Source organism: Stigmatopora argus, chromosome 2 (assembly GCF_051989625.1).
Source record: "Stigmatopora argus isolate UIUO_Sarg chromosome 2, RoL_Sarg_1.0, whole genome shotgun sequence".
NCBI classification, from domain to species: domain Eukaryota; kingdom Metazoa; phylum Chordata; class Actinopteri; order Syngnathiformes; family Syngnathidae; genus Stigmatopora; species Stigmatopora argus.
In genome coordinates, this window is record NC_135388.1 from 6,599,333 (window position 1) to 6,615,099 (window position 15,767).

General features: G+C 37.2%; 2 protein-coding genes across 4 annotated transcripts in view; one reads left to right on the forward strand and one right to left on the reverse strand.

Moving 5' to 3' along the window:
- The window catches only part of igdcc4 (immunoglobulin superfamily, DCC subclass, member 4), a 57,951-nt gene that overhangs the window by 5,599 nt on the left and 36,585 nt on the right, over positions 1-15,767 (forward strand). Inside the window, exon 2 of one of the 3 annotated variants that reach the window (XM_077594932.1) lies at positions 7,056-7,156. The gene's annotated coding sequence lies outside the window, so the exon portion shown is untranslated. Of the gene's footprint in view, positions 1-7,055; positions 7,157-10,411; positions 10,516-15,767 lie in introns of those variants that run through there. The other 2 variants (XM_077594927.1, XM_077594933.1) reach the window with 2 other exon arrangements.
- On the reverse strand, positions 6,969-14,316 carry scamp5b (secretory carrier membrane protein 5b). Its single transcript, XM_077594962.1, has 7 exons — positions 14,100-14,316; positions 12,498-12,551; positions 12,275-12,394; positions 10,815-10,971; positions 10,398-10,499; positions 8,831-8,948; positions 6,969-7,684 (listed from the first exon to the last, which is right to left on the reverse strand). Exons 2-7 carry the CDS (start codon positions 12,502-12,504, stop codon positions 7,505-7,507), a joined length of 684 nt encoding a protein of 227 aa, XP_077451088.1. The 5' UTR covers positions 12,505-12,551; positions 14,100-14,316; the 3' UTR covers positions 6,969-7,504.

A 15,767-nucleotide genomic window follows, 5' to 3' on the forward strand; every position in this document is an offset into this window, starting at 1 on the left:
CAATTAAGATATTTAATTTTTCATCTTCCTTTACACTTTCATCCGGTACACACGTCTATGAATGCACACAGTTACATTTTAAACATTAATAGATAGGTAATAAGCAAGTTAATAAATAAATACATGAATAAATATATAAATAAACAAATAAATAAGCATGTTGCTGAAATTATATATATATACATACATACACATATATATACACACACACACATATATATATATATACATATATATACACATATATATACACATGTGTATATATTTGTATATATATGTATATATATATGTGTGTGTGTGTGTATATATATGTGTATGTATGTATATATATATATATATATATATATATAATTTCAGCAACATGCTTATTTATTTATTTATATATTTATTCATGTATTTATTTATTTATATATTTATTCATGTATTTATTTATTAACTTGCTTATTACCTATCTATTTATGTTTAAAATGCCTTTCCTATATCTGCATTCTCACCTTCTTGCTACTGTGACAATGAAATTTCCCAAATACGGGATAAATAAAGTTATCCAATCCAATTCGTTCATTTTCTGTACCGGTTATCCCCACAACGATCGCGGGGGGTGTTGGAGCCTATCCTAGCTGACACCCTGAATCGGTGGCCAGCCAATCGCAGGGCACAAGAAGATGGACAACCATTCACGCTCACACTCATACCTAAGGGCTACTTACTGCCTTCTTTCCACCACCACGCTTGTGACAGTAGCAACAAATCTGAACAGAGTCATTCAATGTCGTTGGAAGACGACGCTCATCTTGAGATCAGTGATTACACAGGCTGGCGGCGAAAGCCATTCCCTCGCTGTCGATGACTAACACGGATGGCTCCCATCCAGACAGCTGGGCAACCCCTCCTTTAGCATCTGGCAGCTTGTGGAGATTTCCCCCTACTACTAGGTAAAGATACTCTGGCACAGACTTTTGAGAGATTTGTAGAATTTAATGATTCTAATGACGACACCATTCCAGGAAACACAATTGGGAGCATATTTCACAACCGGTAGCAGTTTTCACAGGAGATGCGCATATTTTAATTGCCAGAGTCATGTTTTGCCCATTTCGCCACAACATTTTTCCTTGCCTGTCTTAATATTAGATTTTTTTAGAAGCCACTATAGTTGTTGAAGTCCGATGAAATGATCAATGTTCTAAAAAATACTATTAAATCAATTCATAGACTCCAAAATGGTTTGATAAACTGCCTGATATGAGTTTTTGGATTTTGGGATGTCTGCTTGATGGAAGTATTTGAGTAGAAGCTGGAGTTAAGTGGGTTGTGTTTTAATAATATTCAGTGGAAACACCTACAACGGCTGATAGCTTGCAAAGCATTATTTTTAGACATATGCTGGTTTCTGTTATTTGATTTTATTTGTTATGCTTTGTTGTTATTGTTAATTAATTTGAAATGTGGCCAATTAAAACACGTCTCTGTGGTGTGAAGGATTCATATTACATTTCATTCTCACTTTAACGGGACTTGAATATATTTGTGTCATTATTTTACACAGCAAAAACCCTAAATTTTCCTAAACATGCAAAACAATTCAACTACAGGTAAAATACGTTGGTTCTTGCCACATGCTACCCTGATCAAAAGTGAAAATAGATAATGACGTCACAAAGATCCATGCTTTAAGACCCATGTCAAAGTGGTGGCCCTGGGGCCAAATCTGGCCCGCCGCATCATTTTGTGTGGCCCGGGAAAGTAAATCATGAGTGCCGACTTTCTGTTTTAGGATCAAATTAAAATGGAGTATAGATGTATATTAAATTTCCTGATTTTCCCCCTTTTAAATCAATAATTGTAATTTTTTAATCATTTTTTTTCTGTGTTTTTAGTTCAAAAATCCTTTTGTAAAATCTAAAAATATATTTAAAAAAAGCTCAAATAAACATTGTTTTAGATCTATAAAAAAAACTGAATTCAGGGCTTTTAATCCAGTTCTTTTAATCCATTTATATAAAAAAAAATCTAAATATTATATCTAAAATGTTAAAGCGACCCGCGAACCAACCCGAGTCTGACACCCTTGCTTTAAGAGGAGCAGCTTAAAATGGATATTTAATACAACTTGAGTATAAAACAATGTTACCTAACATGCTTTAAAAGCAAAACGGAAATCAACAGATGATAGAAACCTCCATTTGAAATCTAACAGTTTCTGACATGAGTTGACTTTGCTTTTAACAATTCCAGCATGATTTTTCGACATGATTAAAGCTTCATTTTCCATCCATCCATTTATATGAATAACTGATGCCAATCTCAACTGACTTTGATGAGAAGGGGGGAGTACCATGCTACCCGCCTTCATTTTGCAAGGCTTTCGAAGCTATTATAGGCCAATAAATCTTCTAACGCATCATCATATGATCTGACAATAGTGTCCCATTGATACCGCATGGCGAATTTTCACAGCTGGTAAGGTTCAGTGTTTATCTGGTGATCCGTTTAAGAGGAAAGTCTGATGTTTGCAAACGATGCGACAGCAATGATTGTCGAATGGGGGAAATTTCCATTTTTAAAAAGTTGAAAAACTGAAAATACAAGGCCACAGTTCTGGTTTTTCTGATACCTGTCACCTCAGCCACCGGATGCCGGCCCGCGTTGCATTGCGCTCACATGTGACTCTCACAAGACTGTCAATGCGCGCCTGTGTGAGGGCGCACGCCCTGCAGACGTTGTCCAGACGGCAACGTGCGTGTTTGTTCAACCGCATGAAAGAGGGCTCTATCCACATCTCCCCTGGGATGTGGAACAAAAAGCTCCTCTGTGCTCTGGCAACTTTAGCTCATACATGGCCATTTTAATGGGGAAGAAATACCCCCAACCATCAGCACCACAACTTAAGTTGCCCATTCGCAGTCTTACCCCCCAGCCTTTTAAATGTATCACGAAGAAGAGAACTCTCTTTGACAGCCTCTGTGCAATTTAAATGAAAACACATAATTACCTCAATGTTGACTCCCATTAACTTTACAGGTTCTCCATTAAAACATCAACCGCTGTTTTTTGTACTGAAAGCTCCTAGAAAAAAGTACAGCAAAATAACTGTGGCTGTGTGCGACTCCCCATGGAGCAATTGCGTATAAGTGCCTTTCAAAGATTATAGGATTCTTGCTTTGAATGTGAACAATTAAGAGTGCGAACTGTCAGAAAAGTGTGCTTTTGAAAGTTACTTCTGCCTTGTCAACTTGACATGAGGAAATGATGCAAAGTTTTGTCATAAGTTGTTTTTTCATGAATCAATCACCATTGAAAATATCCAAAACTGAATGGCCACTGTGCCTGGCGTCATTTTTCATACATTTGCAAAATGCAGTTGGTTATTCATGTAGCTCTAGCACTTTATAGTCCCACTGTCACCTCAGGGGATACTTTACTGAATTGGATATATTGCACTTCACTGAACCACAACCCATAGATCTTGTCTTTGTAAAACAACTTGTCGCACGATAAAGACAACAAGTTTTGCCTACTGATTTCCATTGAGTCATATGCCCTCTGCCGGAATCCACGTCCTTGGTTTCAACTATGCAGTGGCAAACGGTTACATAAATTATTTTTTATTGTAATATTTTATTTTTGAATGCTCTTTGACACAATTTTATCAGAGGCAGGGCGTGAATTTGAAAGTGACACCTTCAATTTTATATCTGAATCAATACAACCCTCAAAAGCTATTTTATGGCTAAAAAAAACTTTACTGCAGCTACAGCTGCGACATATAAAAAAGCATAAATAATAACCTCATACAATTGAACTATTATTTAGGAATATAGCCGTATTTTACTCACCAAAAATCCTTTTTATCTGGACACAAAATCCATCCTCCTTTCTTTCCTCCTTCTTTTCTATCGCCATCAAAGCTAATGCTAAAAGTCGAGCCTGTCCTGTCGTATTTCTGGCATAGGTTTTTATTCGATTTAGTGCTGGAAATGTTCGTTCCCGGTTGTGACAGGCTTGCTTGCTTCGGAGTTGTCCGACCTGTCTTAATGATGTCCAGCTTTTGTTCTTGAAAAGTCCGTCTTGAAAATGGCTTTGACAGTAAATCTGCAAACAAATCCATTTGCTTGTGCAGCTCGCTCCAGATACAGTTTAGTAGCTATGGCTAGTCCACTCTATCACTAGCCAATCATAGTTGGTGAAAGCGATGACCTATCCCTACGCCTGCGAGAAGGCAATGACGTATCCCTACGCCTGCGAGAAGGCATCAAGGTGTCGTCAAATTGAAATCTGATTGGTTAAAGCAACAGTCTTATCGACGCTTGTTTAATGCAGCAGAGCCTGCAGAACTGATTGTGAAGGCCTTGAGGCAGATTTCTGACCCTGGCAACAAATAATGGCTGAAATGTGATTGGTTAGATGCTTAAATATGAAAACACACATCTGGAAGCAGTGCAACTAGAGGGAAAAGCAATGAAAGGAAGCTAACAAACAATTTGGAATTATTTAATAACTATTGATGGACAAAATATAATATGTGATTCCGATATTTCTTAGGCCAGCAGAGAAGGCCTTGAAGGCCATGACGTCCCGCCACGAATTATGATAAAATCATTTTATCATAATTCGTGTGTAAAAATGATTGCTCTCAACATCACTTACTCTCCTTTTACCTAACCACGCCCCTTTTATGCACTCAAACCCGCCTCCTTAGGGGCTGGGGCCCAGGTGCCACGCACCGTCAACTCTCCCCTGACTGTCACTATATTGCGTTGATCAGCATTTCATATCAATGTCACTGCATCTGTGACACTATTGTCACTGTATATCAGAGTTACTGCACTTGAATTCACTTCATATTGTTATGACAAATCTGCATCACTTGCACAGCTGTCATTTTAACTTTCCTCGACTTCAATCTGTCCCGATGGAAGCTTGTTCGCCATCATAGTAGATATCGAAGACAACTTTCACGCAGTGGTGGTCCGTGCATTTTCTCATAGCGCCTTAAATGGGTAAAATCCACTTCCTAGCAGCATTTAATGATTAAATACAAATACTGGAGCTTTTCAGACATTACAACCAGGCCGGGGGGTGATTTTCCCGGGAAAAGACAGCGATGGACGTCAATGGCGAAACGGCAAAAATTGCACTAAAATGGGGTAAAATCCACTTCTTAGCAGCATTTAGTGATTAAATACAAACACTGGAGCTTTTCAGATATCAGAAATATTATTTATATAGCCATATTTTACTCACCAAAAATCATTTTTAACTGTACACACTTTCTTTCTTCCTTCTTTTCTGTCGCCATCGAAGCTTATGCTGAAAATTGAGCCTGTCCTGTCGTATTTCTGGTATAGTCCGTCTTGAAAATGGCTTTGAATCAACACAACAATATATTTGCTTGTGCAGCTCGATACAGATACAGTTTGGTAGCTCTGGCTAATCACTAGCCAATCATAGTTGGTGAAAGCGATGATGTATCCCTACACCTGCGAGAAGGAAATGACGTATCCCTCCGCCTGCGACAAGGCATTGTGGTGTTGCCAACTCGAAATCTGATTGGTTAAATCAATAGTCTTATCGACGCTTGTTTAATGCAGCAGAGCCTGCAGAATTGATTGTGAAGGCCTTGAGGCAGATTTCTGACCCTGGCAACAAATAATGGCTGAAATGTGATTGGTTAAATGCTTCAATATGAAAACACACATCTGGAAGCAGTGCAACCAAGGGGAAAAGCAATGAAAGGAAGCTAACAGACCATTTGGAATTATTTCATAAGTATTGATGAACAAAATATAATATATGATTCAGATATTTCTTAGGCCAGCAGAGAAGCCCTTGAAGGCCCTGACGGCCCGCCACTGCTTTCACGTGTGTATTTAACATAATTTCCCAATAAAAATGATTCTGATTCCAATAAACTACACTTCTCCAACTTTCCGTGTTTCAGACAAAAATGGTGGACTTACTTTTATTCATTTTCACTTTACATGGATTTAAACATTAAATGAGAATTTTGTCATGACAGGAATTTTCTCTAAACCACCCATTAACGGACAACCGTTAAATAAGTGCACCAACAAATTTTTGATTTGTATTAATCGGTACCTATTTTCTACCTATGACAAGCTGTCACCAATTCTTCTCCAGGGGGTACCGTGCATATGTGTATGTGGCAATTAAAGCGGTCCTTGGCTCCTGTGGGAATACCCGTTGCTGTAAAATGTCATCCCGTGTTGTGTAATTATTTCAGTACACCGGAGAGTCCCACATAGTCAATGCAAGGTACAATATATTTTTAGCCTTTGAAAGCTGCATGACAAATAGTTATTGTAGTATTATTATGGTGGCATGAGTGAATACTACGTTAAGTAGTACTCTTGCACATTCCAGTGAAATTAGGTCTCAAATTCATAGTGTGAAGGTGTAAATACTAAAATGAATAATATACAACCAAGGTGGAGCTGCAGCATGATAAAGATAGTGGAGGAAAAGACGGGGAAAAATAATATATTGACATACATTGAGACAATTAATGATGGATGAATGAAGGTAATGTGCAGCAAGATGCATTTATTTTATTTAATATTTTTTATACTAAAACTCTTAGCGCCTCTTTGTGGAGAAGTATTCACATTGCAATCTATTTTTGCCAAAATGAGCTCCTATAGAAAAAGCGAAAAAACCCTCTGAAAATTACATGAATGAAATCCATAATAGCAGTAAAATAAAACTGATTTTGCAACCTAATCTTAATTAGTACTAATGGAATTTAATCTGTTATTTTAATTTTAGATTTCCGCTTCACTATTAATTGTAATGTGATTCATACATTATTTTGTTTTTATTTATGCTAGTTTTTCCTCATATGTTTTATTGTGATCACATGTGATGATGTAATATTTTGATGTGTTTATTTGAAAACTGGCATTTCTTTGATGATCTGTGTTGAAAAGACGAGTACAATGTTATTCTTTGCAGTACAATGACTTTATTCTTGGAATTGTGACTTCTCGCTCATATTTTATGTGACAATATTCATGAATTATTTTTCTTTTCAGTGTGGTCCCGATATTCCCTTTGGATTCTGACAGCACTATTGAAATTCAGAACATAAAAAAAGTGGAAAAACTGCATAGAAATCACATCGAATCTTCCTGAGGTAACAACAAACAATCTTATAACTCTTGTCATTTCATATACATGATGCAAAACACGACTAAACATGAATTCTTCTTTGGTTGATGCAATTGCTATCAGTTCACAATCATTCATAAACATAAATAAACAGTAAAATACTAAAAAAATAATACATTAAAAACTACATACATTGTTGATTTAGTTTTTTGTTTTTTTCAAATACATGAATTTTTGAAAAACATACAAGACATGTTGACATTTCTTAACCAAACTATGAAAGGGCTTGAAAACAAGCTGACCTCTTTGGCTCAAACTAGACTGAGCTGAGGGATAAAGCGACTGCTCCAACTTTGACCCCAACGTTGGCATCTTACATCTGGTTGTCGTTGTACTGCGGCGCTGAGTACTGATCCTGCATGGCGCCACTGGCTGCCCCAATGGCAGCCTGCTGGGCGGCCTGCTGGACATGTGGGTTCTTCCAGGCCCCCGTGGTCCATTCCTCCTGTGCTCTGGTCATGCTGCCCCCACTCCCGCGGTAGAAATTGTGAATCTGGAAGCACACATTGCATCAAACAGTCATGTGATCATTTTCTAGGCTTCCTACAGAGCACATGTTATGATATCTTTCTCCAATTCAATTTACCGGTCTATCTTAGAATGTCCTAAACAAGAACTGAATCGTAGATTCTGAGATGTCATGATTTTGCTTGGATATACAACAAGGGATTTGAAAGAAAACGATCGAAATGAGGTGTAGATTGTCCTTTGTTGACATTTAATCCCTCAATGACTGAATTTACATTAAGAAATATACAAAAAGCATTGGAGGACATAAAACTAGTATTAACTTGTTCAGTGCTGTTGACATTGATAGACATCTAATCGATTTTACCACGTACGACTGGGATTACGGCCCGGCGGATGAGTGGTTAGCGCATTGGCCTAACAGTGGGGGACCTGGGTTCAAATCCAGGTCGATCCACCTGTGTGGAGTTTGAATGTTCTCCCTGGGCCTGCGTGGGTTTTCTCCGGGTACTCCGGTTTTCCTCCCACATTCCAAAGACATGCATGGTAGGCCGATTAGACACTCTAAATTTCCCCTAGGTATGAGAGTGAGCGTGAATGGTTGTTTGTCTCCTCGTGCCCTGTGATTGGCTGGCCACCAATTCAGGGTGTCGCCCACCTCTGGCCCGAAGTCAGCTGGGATAGACTCCAGCACCCCCCGCGTCCCTAGTGAGGATAAAGCGGTTAAAAAATGAGATGAGATGAGATAAGACGACTGGGATTGAGTGAGCGTTTTTCACTGCCATTGACAGGGACAGACGTCCAATACAATTTAATAACTGCCGGTGTGGGTACACTATTCGCGCTATTGGATCGGCTAAGGAGTTTACACAACTTTAAAACAGCCTCTGACCAAACCATATAAGCAACCATTTTACATTCAAGTGAGTATGCAATCATTTAGTTTTGATATATATTTTTTTTAAATAAAAAAACGTGGCATCGGTACTTAATGGTAGAAGGTCAGTGGGGTCAGCAGTGCCTCAGTTAAAAACTGCTTTTAAATGTAGGCCTTTGCATAGGAACTCATTAGAATGATTGGTGCATAGTGGATGAAGCGGGGTAATGTAGTATAACTGGAAACGGTAAAAATATATGCAAAAAGTTTGCTGTAAAAGCTGCTGTGTATCACCTTAGTTAGGGCAAAGAAGGACAGCGAGGCGACGGCGGTGAACATGACAGTAGGCACCAACATAATCAGAGCAATGAAAATATTGTAACTGAAGAAGGAGATAGTGGCCAACCAGCCGCTGAAAGGGAGACAAAAAGGCGTTTAATGCATAAAAATGACTCGTGGTTTGAATTATGACAATATAATCATCGTTAGCACCCACTTGGCCGTCTGCGCGTTAAATGTCAATCAATTTTTTTGGCTTTAAATGTAGCAGCGGATGAAAAACTTTGCAGCACTTTGGACGCACAGGTGTGCATCAAAATCGCCCATGGTGACATTTCAAAAGTTTATGAAGGCTGCCGTAGTCACAGAATTCATTTGCGGGTGTCGGGCCGAGTCAGGCTCTCGTTAACGGCCGTCATAAAACATCTACGAGGCTAATTCCTAATGGTCCATCACTGTCATGTTAATGAAGGCGGCAGACATAGTGGCACGAGTTTGTTTTAATAGGGGATAGCAAATTATATGGTCTGCTTTAAACACTTTAAGGTGACTTTTGCAACACACTCACGCATCAAGCCCCCCAGCCCCACAAAAAAGGCTTTTGAATGAAGTTAGGATTTTAACTCACCGAAAACAATGGACATCTCATTTATTTAAATTGGGAGGATTGGCTGTGAATGCTCATCTTTTAATGAGGTCATAACTTTTGAGTTTTTTCATCATGCTTTTGAACAGGAAAGAGTCTCAAAACTTTTGAGCATAGGTGTTCTGTAGTGAATAATAGATATCCGTATTTTGGTGAACACTTACATTTTCATGATGAATATGTGGTGGTTTGCTCTTTTTACTGTAATTGGATTGGATTGGATAACTTTATTCATCCCGTATTCGGGAAATTTCGTTGTCACATTAGCAAGAGGGTGAGGATGCAGAAATAGGAAAGGCATTTTAGATATTAATAGATAGGTAATAAGTAAGTTAATAAATAAATACATGAAAAAATATATAAATAAATAAGTGTGTTGCTGATATATATATATATATATATATATATATATGTATATATATGTATATATATATATGTGTATATATATGTATATATATATATGTGTATATATGTATAAATATGTATGTATATATATATATATGTATATATATACATATATATGTATATATACATATATATATATACATGTATATATATATATTTGTATTTATATATATATATAAGTATGTATGTATTTGTATTTTTATATATATATATATATACATATACACATGCACATATATACATACATACACAGATGTACATGCATGCATACTAATCCTTCTCATCATAATAATTATTGTTTTAGTGTCTATTGTAAGGCCTTATTATTTTCATATTTGATTAGCATGTGATCAAAAGCACAAAAATGACAAAGCAATTCATCACATTTTCTTTTCTTTCTCTCTCTTTGTCACTGTATTCTTCAGATGTTTACAGAATGTCAGTATTTTCCTTTCAACTTGATGTATATTTTTTTTCTCCTGCTAAATTAGAATATTTTTCTTGTTTTTCTTGTTTTTCGCTGCCTCTTACCACACGCCCCATCCAGGGATGCCGATGCTTTGAATGATGCTGATGCCCACTTGAGCCATGAACACAAAGAAAAACAGCATGTAGTTGAACGAGCTGTCACTCCTGAGGGGAAAAAAAGGTATTTGAGAGGTGTAACATGTACAAATTATTATCATTATATAGTCCCAGAATGAAATGAGCGAAAACCTGTGCACTAGTGTACCATACTGGACAATAGTAGGCAAAAAAACACCCTGTTATTCAGTATATACATTGACTTTCAGGCCGCTATGGAAAGTCATTTGAGGATTAATTCGATATAATTGGTACTCAGCTCAAGAGCTGTAATTATAGTTGTTATTACGTAGGTATCATTTATCATATTTATTAGTCTCTATGGTTGTAATCTGCAATGGTGTGATGAAATTGCACCCTTACCGGAAAGCCTTGTAAATGGGCCGGAACCAGCACACGTATGAGCAAGGTGTGAACATGATAAGCCATATGATTGACAGTCCAAAATTGGTCACGCCCCCTCCTCCAAACATCCATGCGAAGCAGCCAACCAGATTGACTGTCAGCGTTGCACTGTTTACTGAGCAAATAAGAAAAAATACCACAAATTGGAATTCACACCACGTTTAGGATAAATCTACTACTAAAAGCAGAATTATGCACTCTATTATGTAATTCAGTTCTTCGCACAGATGATTTGTTTAACAAAACAAATGGCTGAATGTTAAGACCTACCGTATGTATACATGTACATCTATGTGTATGTATGTACCGTATTTTCACGACTATAAGGCACACTTAAAAGTCTTACATTTTCTCCAAAATAGACAGGGCGCCTTATAAACCAGTGTGTTTTATATATGGAAAAAAATTTAAATGTGTCATTCATTGAGGGTGCGCCTTATAATGTGGTATGCCTTATAGTCGTGAAAATACGGTATATGTATATTTATATATATATATATATATATATATATATATATATATATATATGTACATGTATGTATGCATTTTTTTTCAGCAACACGCTTATTTATTTATTTATATATTTATTCATGTATTTATTTATTTATTAACTTACTTATTACCTATCTATTTATGTCTAAAATGCCTTTCCTGTATCTGCATTCTCACCCTCTTGCTACTGTGACAATTAAATTTCCCGAATACGGGATGAATAAAGTTATCCAATCCAATCCAATTAAACATAATTACATTTAGTTTTGCTTTTCTTTGGCCTTTTGGCCTGATGTGTGTAGTACCACTATCTATGTTTGTTTAGTCAGAGTAAAACTTAATAAGTTTCCTTTAGTGGCAGAATACGGGGCCTCCGTGTGATGATTTTCTTCGGGTTCCTCAACTTAATAGGCTGAGCAGGGGGAGGTTTGTTTTATACTCTAAACCGGGGCCCCTAGAGGTCAGGCTGCAGTTACCCAATTTTCGCCCCTGGTTTCACTCTTTTATTTTACCTACAGTTGCATCACTGTTTCACTAGAAAACCAACCACGCGTTAGCATAGTTTTGATTTAACTTTGACTGTCCTTCTGCTGTGAGGTAAAACCTTTATGGACAACCTTTTTTTCCCAATGTGGTAATGGTGTCATAAAACAATGAAGGTAGAAGAAAAAAGTTACATCATTCTATTCCTAAATGCACCCTCTCACCCCCTCAGCTCAAACCAAGGCCATCTGTTCAGTTCTGAGGCTCGTTAGCGAATGAAGGGGAGAGAATTATGAAAGAAAGAAAAAGCACTAGGACTGGCTATTATATTGCAGAAGGACACTTGTCAAGCATGGCTCTTTTCGTAAGTGGAGAAGATGGCAGGCAAATCAGGATGATTAAAACTCTTAAATACAGCTCTTGAAACGTTTAGCTGCACCTACACATCCACAGGTGGTACATTTTCTTGCACAAGCTGCGGTGCTGATCAGGGATTTCTTCAAAGTCTTGATAGAAGCACGGCTTGAGTGGAATGAAGCCTGGCAGAGGCGGGAAGTTGGGCTCTGGAAATGTCACGGTAGAGAAAGTGTAACTATATGGTACAACAGTAGAGAAATACATAAGCAATGTGTTATATATGTAAATGATGGCGGTATTAGCACTCACCAGCCATGGCGATATTAGATGGACTTCCAATTAAGTCTTTAGCCTGCCACAAAACTGCAATATAATTTAATAGCATGGATTTAATACTATTTTTCATGGTCATCGGCGAGGTAAAACAATGCATTATCATGTAAATGGTTACGCTATGCCACATGTGTCAAAGTGGAAGCCCGGGGGCCAAATCTGGCCCGCTGCATCATTTTGTGTGGCCCGGGAAAGTAAATCATGAGTGCCGACTTTCTCTTTTAGGATCAAATTAAAATGAAGAGTATAGATGTATATTCAATTTCCTGATTTTCCCCCTTTTAAATCAATAATTGTAATATTTAACCCATTTTTTCTGTAATTTTAGTTCAAAAATCATTTTGTAAAATCTAAAAATATATTTAAAAAAAGCTAAAATAAACATTGTTTTAGATCTATAAAAAACTGAATATTCAGGGCTTTTAATCCAGTTCTTTTAATCCATTTATAAAAAAACTATATAAATATTATATCTAAAATGGTCCGGCCCACGTGAAATCAAGTTGACGTTAAAGCGGCCCGCAAACCAACCCGAGTATGACACCCTTGCTCTATGCTATAATGCAATTGGACACAATAAGATTTAAAACAAAACAATAATATAAAATAAGAGGCTCGATAAACCATTGGGGGGGATTGGCATGAAAGATTACTGATGTACTTTTTATCCTCTGTACCTACCATGCCTTATGATCCAATAAGAAATCGTAAGATGGAAAAAGCCCGCCAGGTTTATAAAGTACCTGAAGCCTCCAAATGGTATGAGATTTTTCTTCCCAGTCAGATCGTAGCTATGGTTTACTTTGAAGGCCCATCATTCATTTATTTTCTAAACTGCGTATCCTGACAAGGGTCGCAGGGGGTGCTGGAATCTATGCAATCAAAGGACCACCATTCACGCTCATGCCTAGAGGCAATTTAGAGTGTTCAACCAGCCTACCTTGCAACCTGGGATCGAGCAGTGATTTAAAAAATGTTAAATCGTAAAAATATTACTGCACGCTCAAATGTGAATTGATGTCAAAATTGACTAACAGTGACAAATTATAAGTGCAAAATGGAGTTGATAGATAGCTGGCTTTGAAAATAGAAACTGGTAAAATAAAGTAAACATACGACAATCTGAACATTAAGGTCATGAGACATTTTAATGGATCGTTGACATAAATGTAATTGTGTCAAAACAAGGAGCATACAAAGGCGATAATATCTGTCATCCAGTAATATATTGACAAAGTGTATGCAGTCATGACAGATTACACTTGCATGTCGACTTTTGTGACGCTCACAGCCTTGTAACGGTATATATTATCTCCTTTGGATTGCGATGATATGCCGTGATGATTAATTGGCCATTAAATAACCTTTCCTACGATGTGATCGAGCTATTTAACATCAGATTTCTAACTGAGCAGTCGCAATTTAGATGTGGTGGGGGTAACAGGTTAATGGACTACTTGCTACCCTTTGCCAAATGCTACTATGTACCCAGCCACTTCTTCGGACCGTGCAACACTTCAGGGAAAAAGGCTTTTGAAAAAAATCTGGGTAAAGCTTGGACAGACATAATCTTCTTACCTTCTTCTCCAAACCGTAATTTGCCCACGTGGCCTCGAATACGTCAAGCGTATACCAGTAGGCCTTGCAAGGTGGTGGGAGTGTGCTGATAGCACTTAATTGCAATCAGTTATCGCAAAAGTAAAAGGATGAGTCAAATATTGTATGTCCATGAGACTGCCCGGTCTGGTTAAATCCCGACTAGTGCACGCCTCTGACCAGTCAATCAAGATTCCTCTCAAAACTAATAGGTGGGATTATTGTAATCCTTGATGGCTCCACCTCTCTCTCTCCATGGTGCTGAACTCAGAGGTTAATCACAGTCATATTATTGCACACGACATTTTCACTGCAAAATCGTACCAAGATTAAAACGTATGTTTTTTTTCTCTGCCTAGATTGTATTTGTTTTAAATATTTGTTCTCTCAAAAATCTTATTGTTCTGTGAAGGAGATATCTTGTCATTTCTGAAGGTCCTAATTTTAACTTCACATATGTATTCATTATTATTTATGATTACTTATCCCGTAAATTCACTGTGTTCGCGTTATTAGCCTTGGTGGAAGATCTAGTTACCTTTTTTAACACGTATATATATGTAATGCAGGATATTTTTTAAAAAATGTGTTTACCTCATTTGACCAAGGGAGTTCGCTGTTTTATTGAAAATGTGCAGCCATAGGGAGCTGGTAAGAGTTATTCAAAGTGCACTTTTGCACAACAAACCATCCATCCAGACATTCAATGTCATTTTTATTTATATTTTGGGTGTAGAATCCCAAAATATTCTCGTTTGTTTATTATTATGTTTGTTAATTTAATCAAATGACCAACATAGGAGGTAGATAAGGAAACATAGTGACTACGACAAACTTTTTTAATGGTTTCTAAAAGTAAGACCATTTTAAGATACCGCACAGATTTGTAATACAGAAAATTACAAGACGCCACAATAATGTGAAGAAAAGAAATATAAAAAAGATAAAAATTGTAAAGCTAAACTGCCCCTTTAAATTACGAATAGTCTATTCTCTTATATTCTATTCTAATCTACATATGCATTAACGTGCAAGATCAGGGTTTGTACAATAGTCAATAATTCAGTATTGCATTAGGTAAGCTTTAATGAAAATTTTATCTTCCAGTTGAATTATAAAAAGGTTTGATACTATACCAAAATAAACCCAACTTCTATACGATACTTTGTCTTGACATGACCTCCAATATGTATTGTAAATCTGTAATAGGTTTAACTGCATAAAGTGGCTCATTAAATAATTCATAGACATAAGCATCGAAAAAAATAACAAGAGGGTTGCTATCCATTGCGCATGTATGAAGGTTTATACTTAGGAAAGTTGGGGGAAGGGGTTGTCAACTTTTCTACACATAAAAGCACTTTAAACATGTGCCCAGTCGCCACTCCTATGAACCCGTGTCAACCCCCTCATTGTCTCCGTCGCCATGACGACACTTTTCCTCCGGACCAGCCATGCTGTCAAGGGGGAGAGATTTGTCCCCATGCACTGGTTCAGTGAAAAGAGGTTGAATAACACATTTCCATATTCAAACATGAACCATGGACTACGGCTTACTGTTTGTTCAACGTAGTTGATTGAACCCAGTGGGAAATAATTATTGACAACTATTAGTATTCATCCATACAGCCAATCCTAAAATGACGGTCC

Bases quoted from the DNA above. Each gene is read 5' to 3' on its own strand.
- scamp5b (XM_077594962.1), bottom strand. The intron at 10,972-12,274 runs GTAGGTGCAGCT...TTATTTGCTCAG, and splicing joins AATGTACCACCTGTGGATGT to TAAACAGTGCAACGCTGACA. The intron at 8,949-10,397 runs GTAAGAGGCAGC...TCTCCCTTTCAG, and splicing joins ATCCCTGGATGGGGCGTGTG to CGGCTGGTTGGCCACTATCT.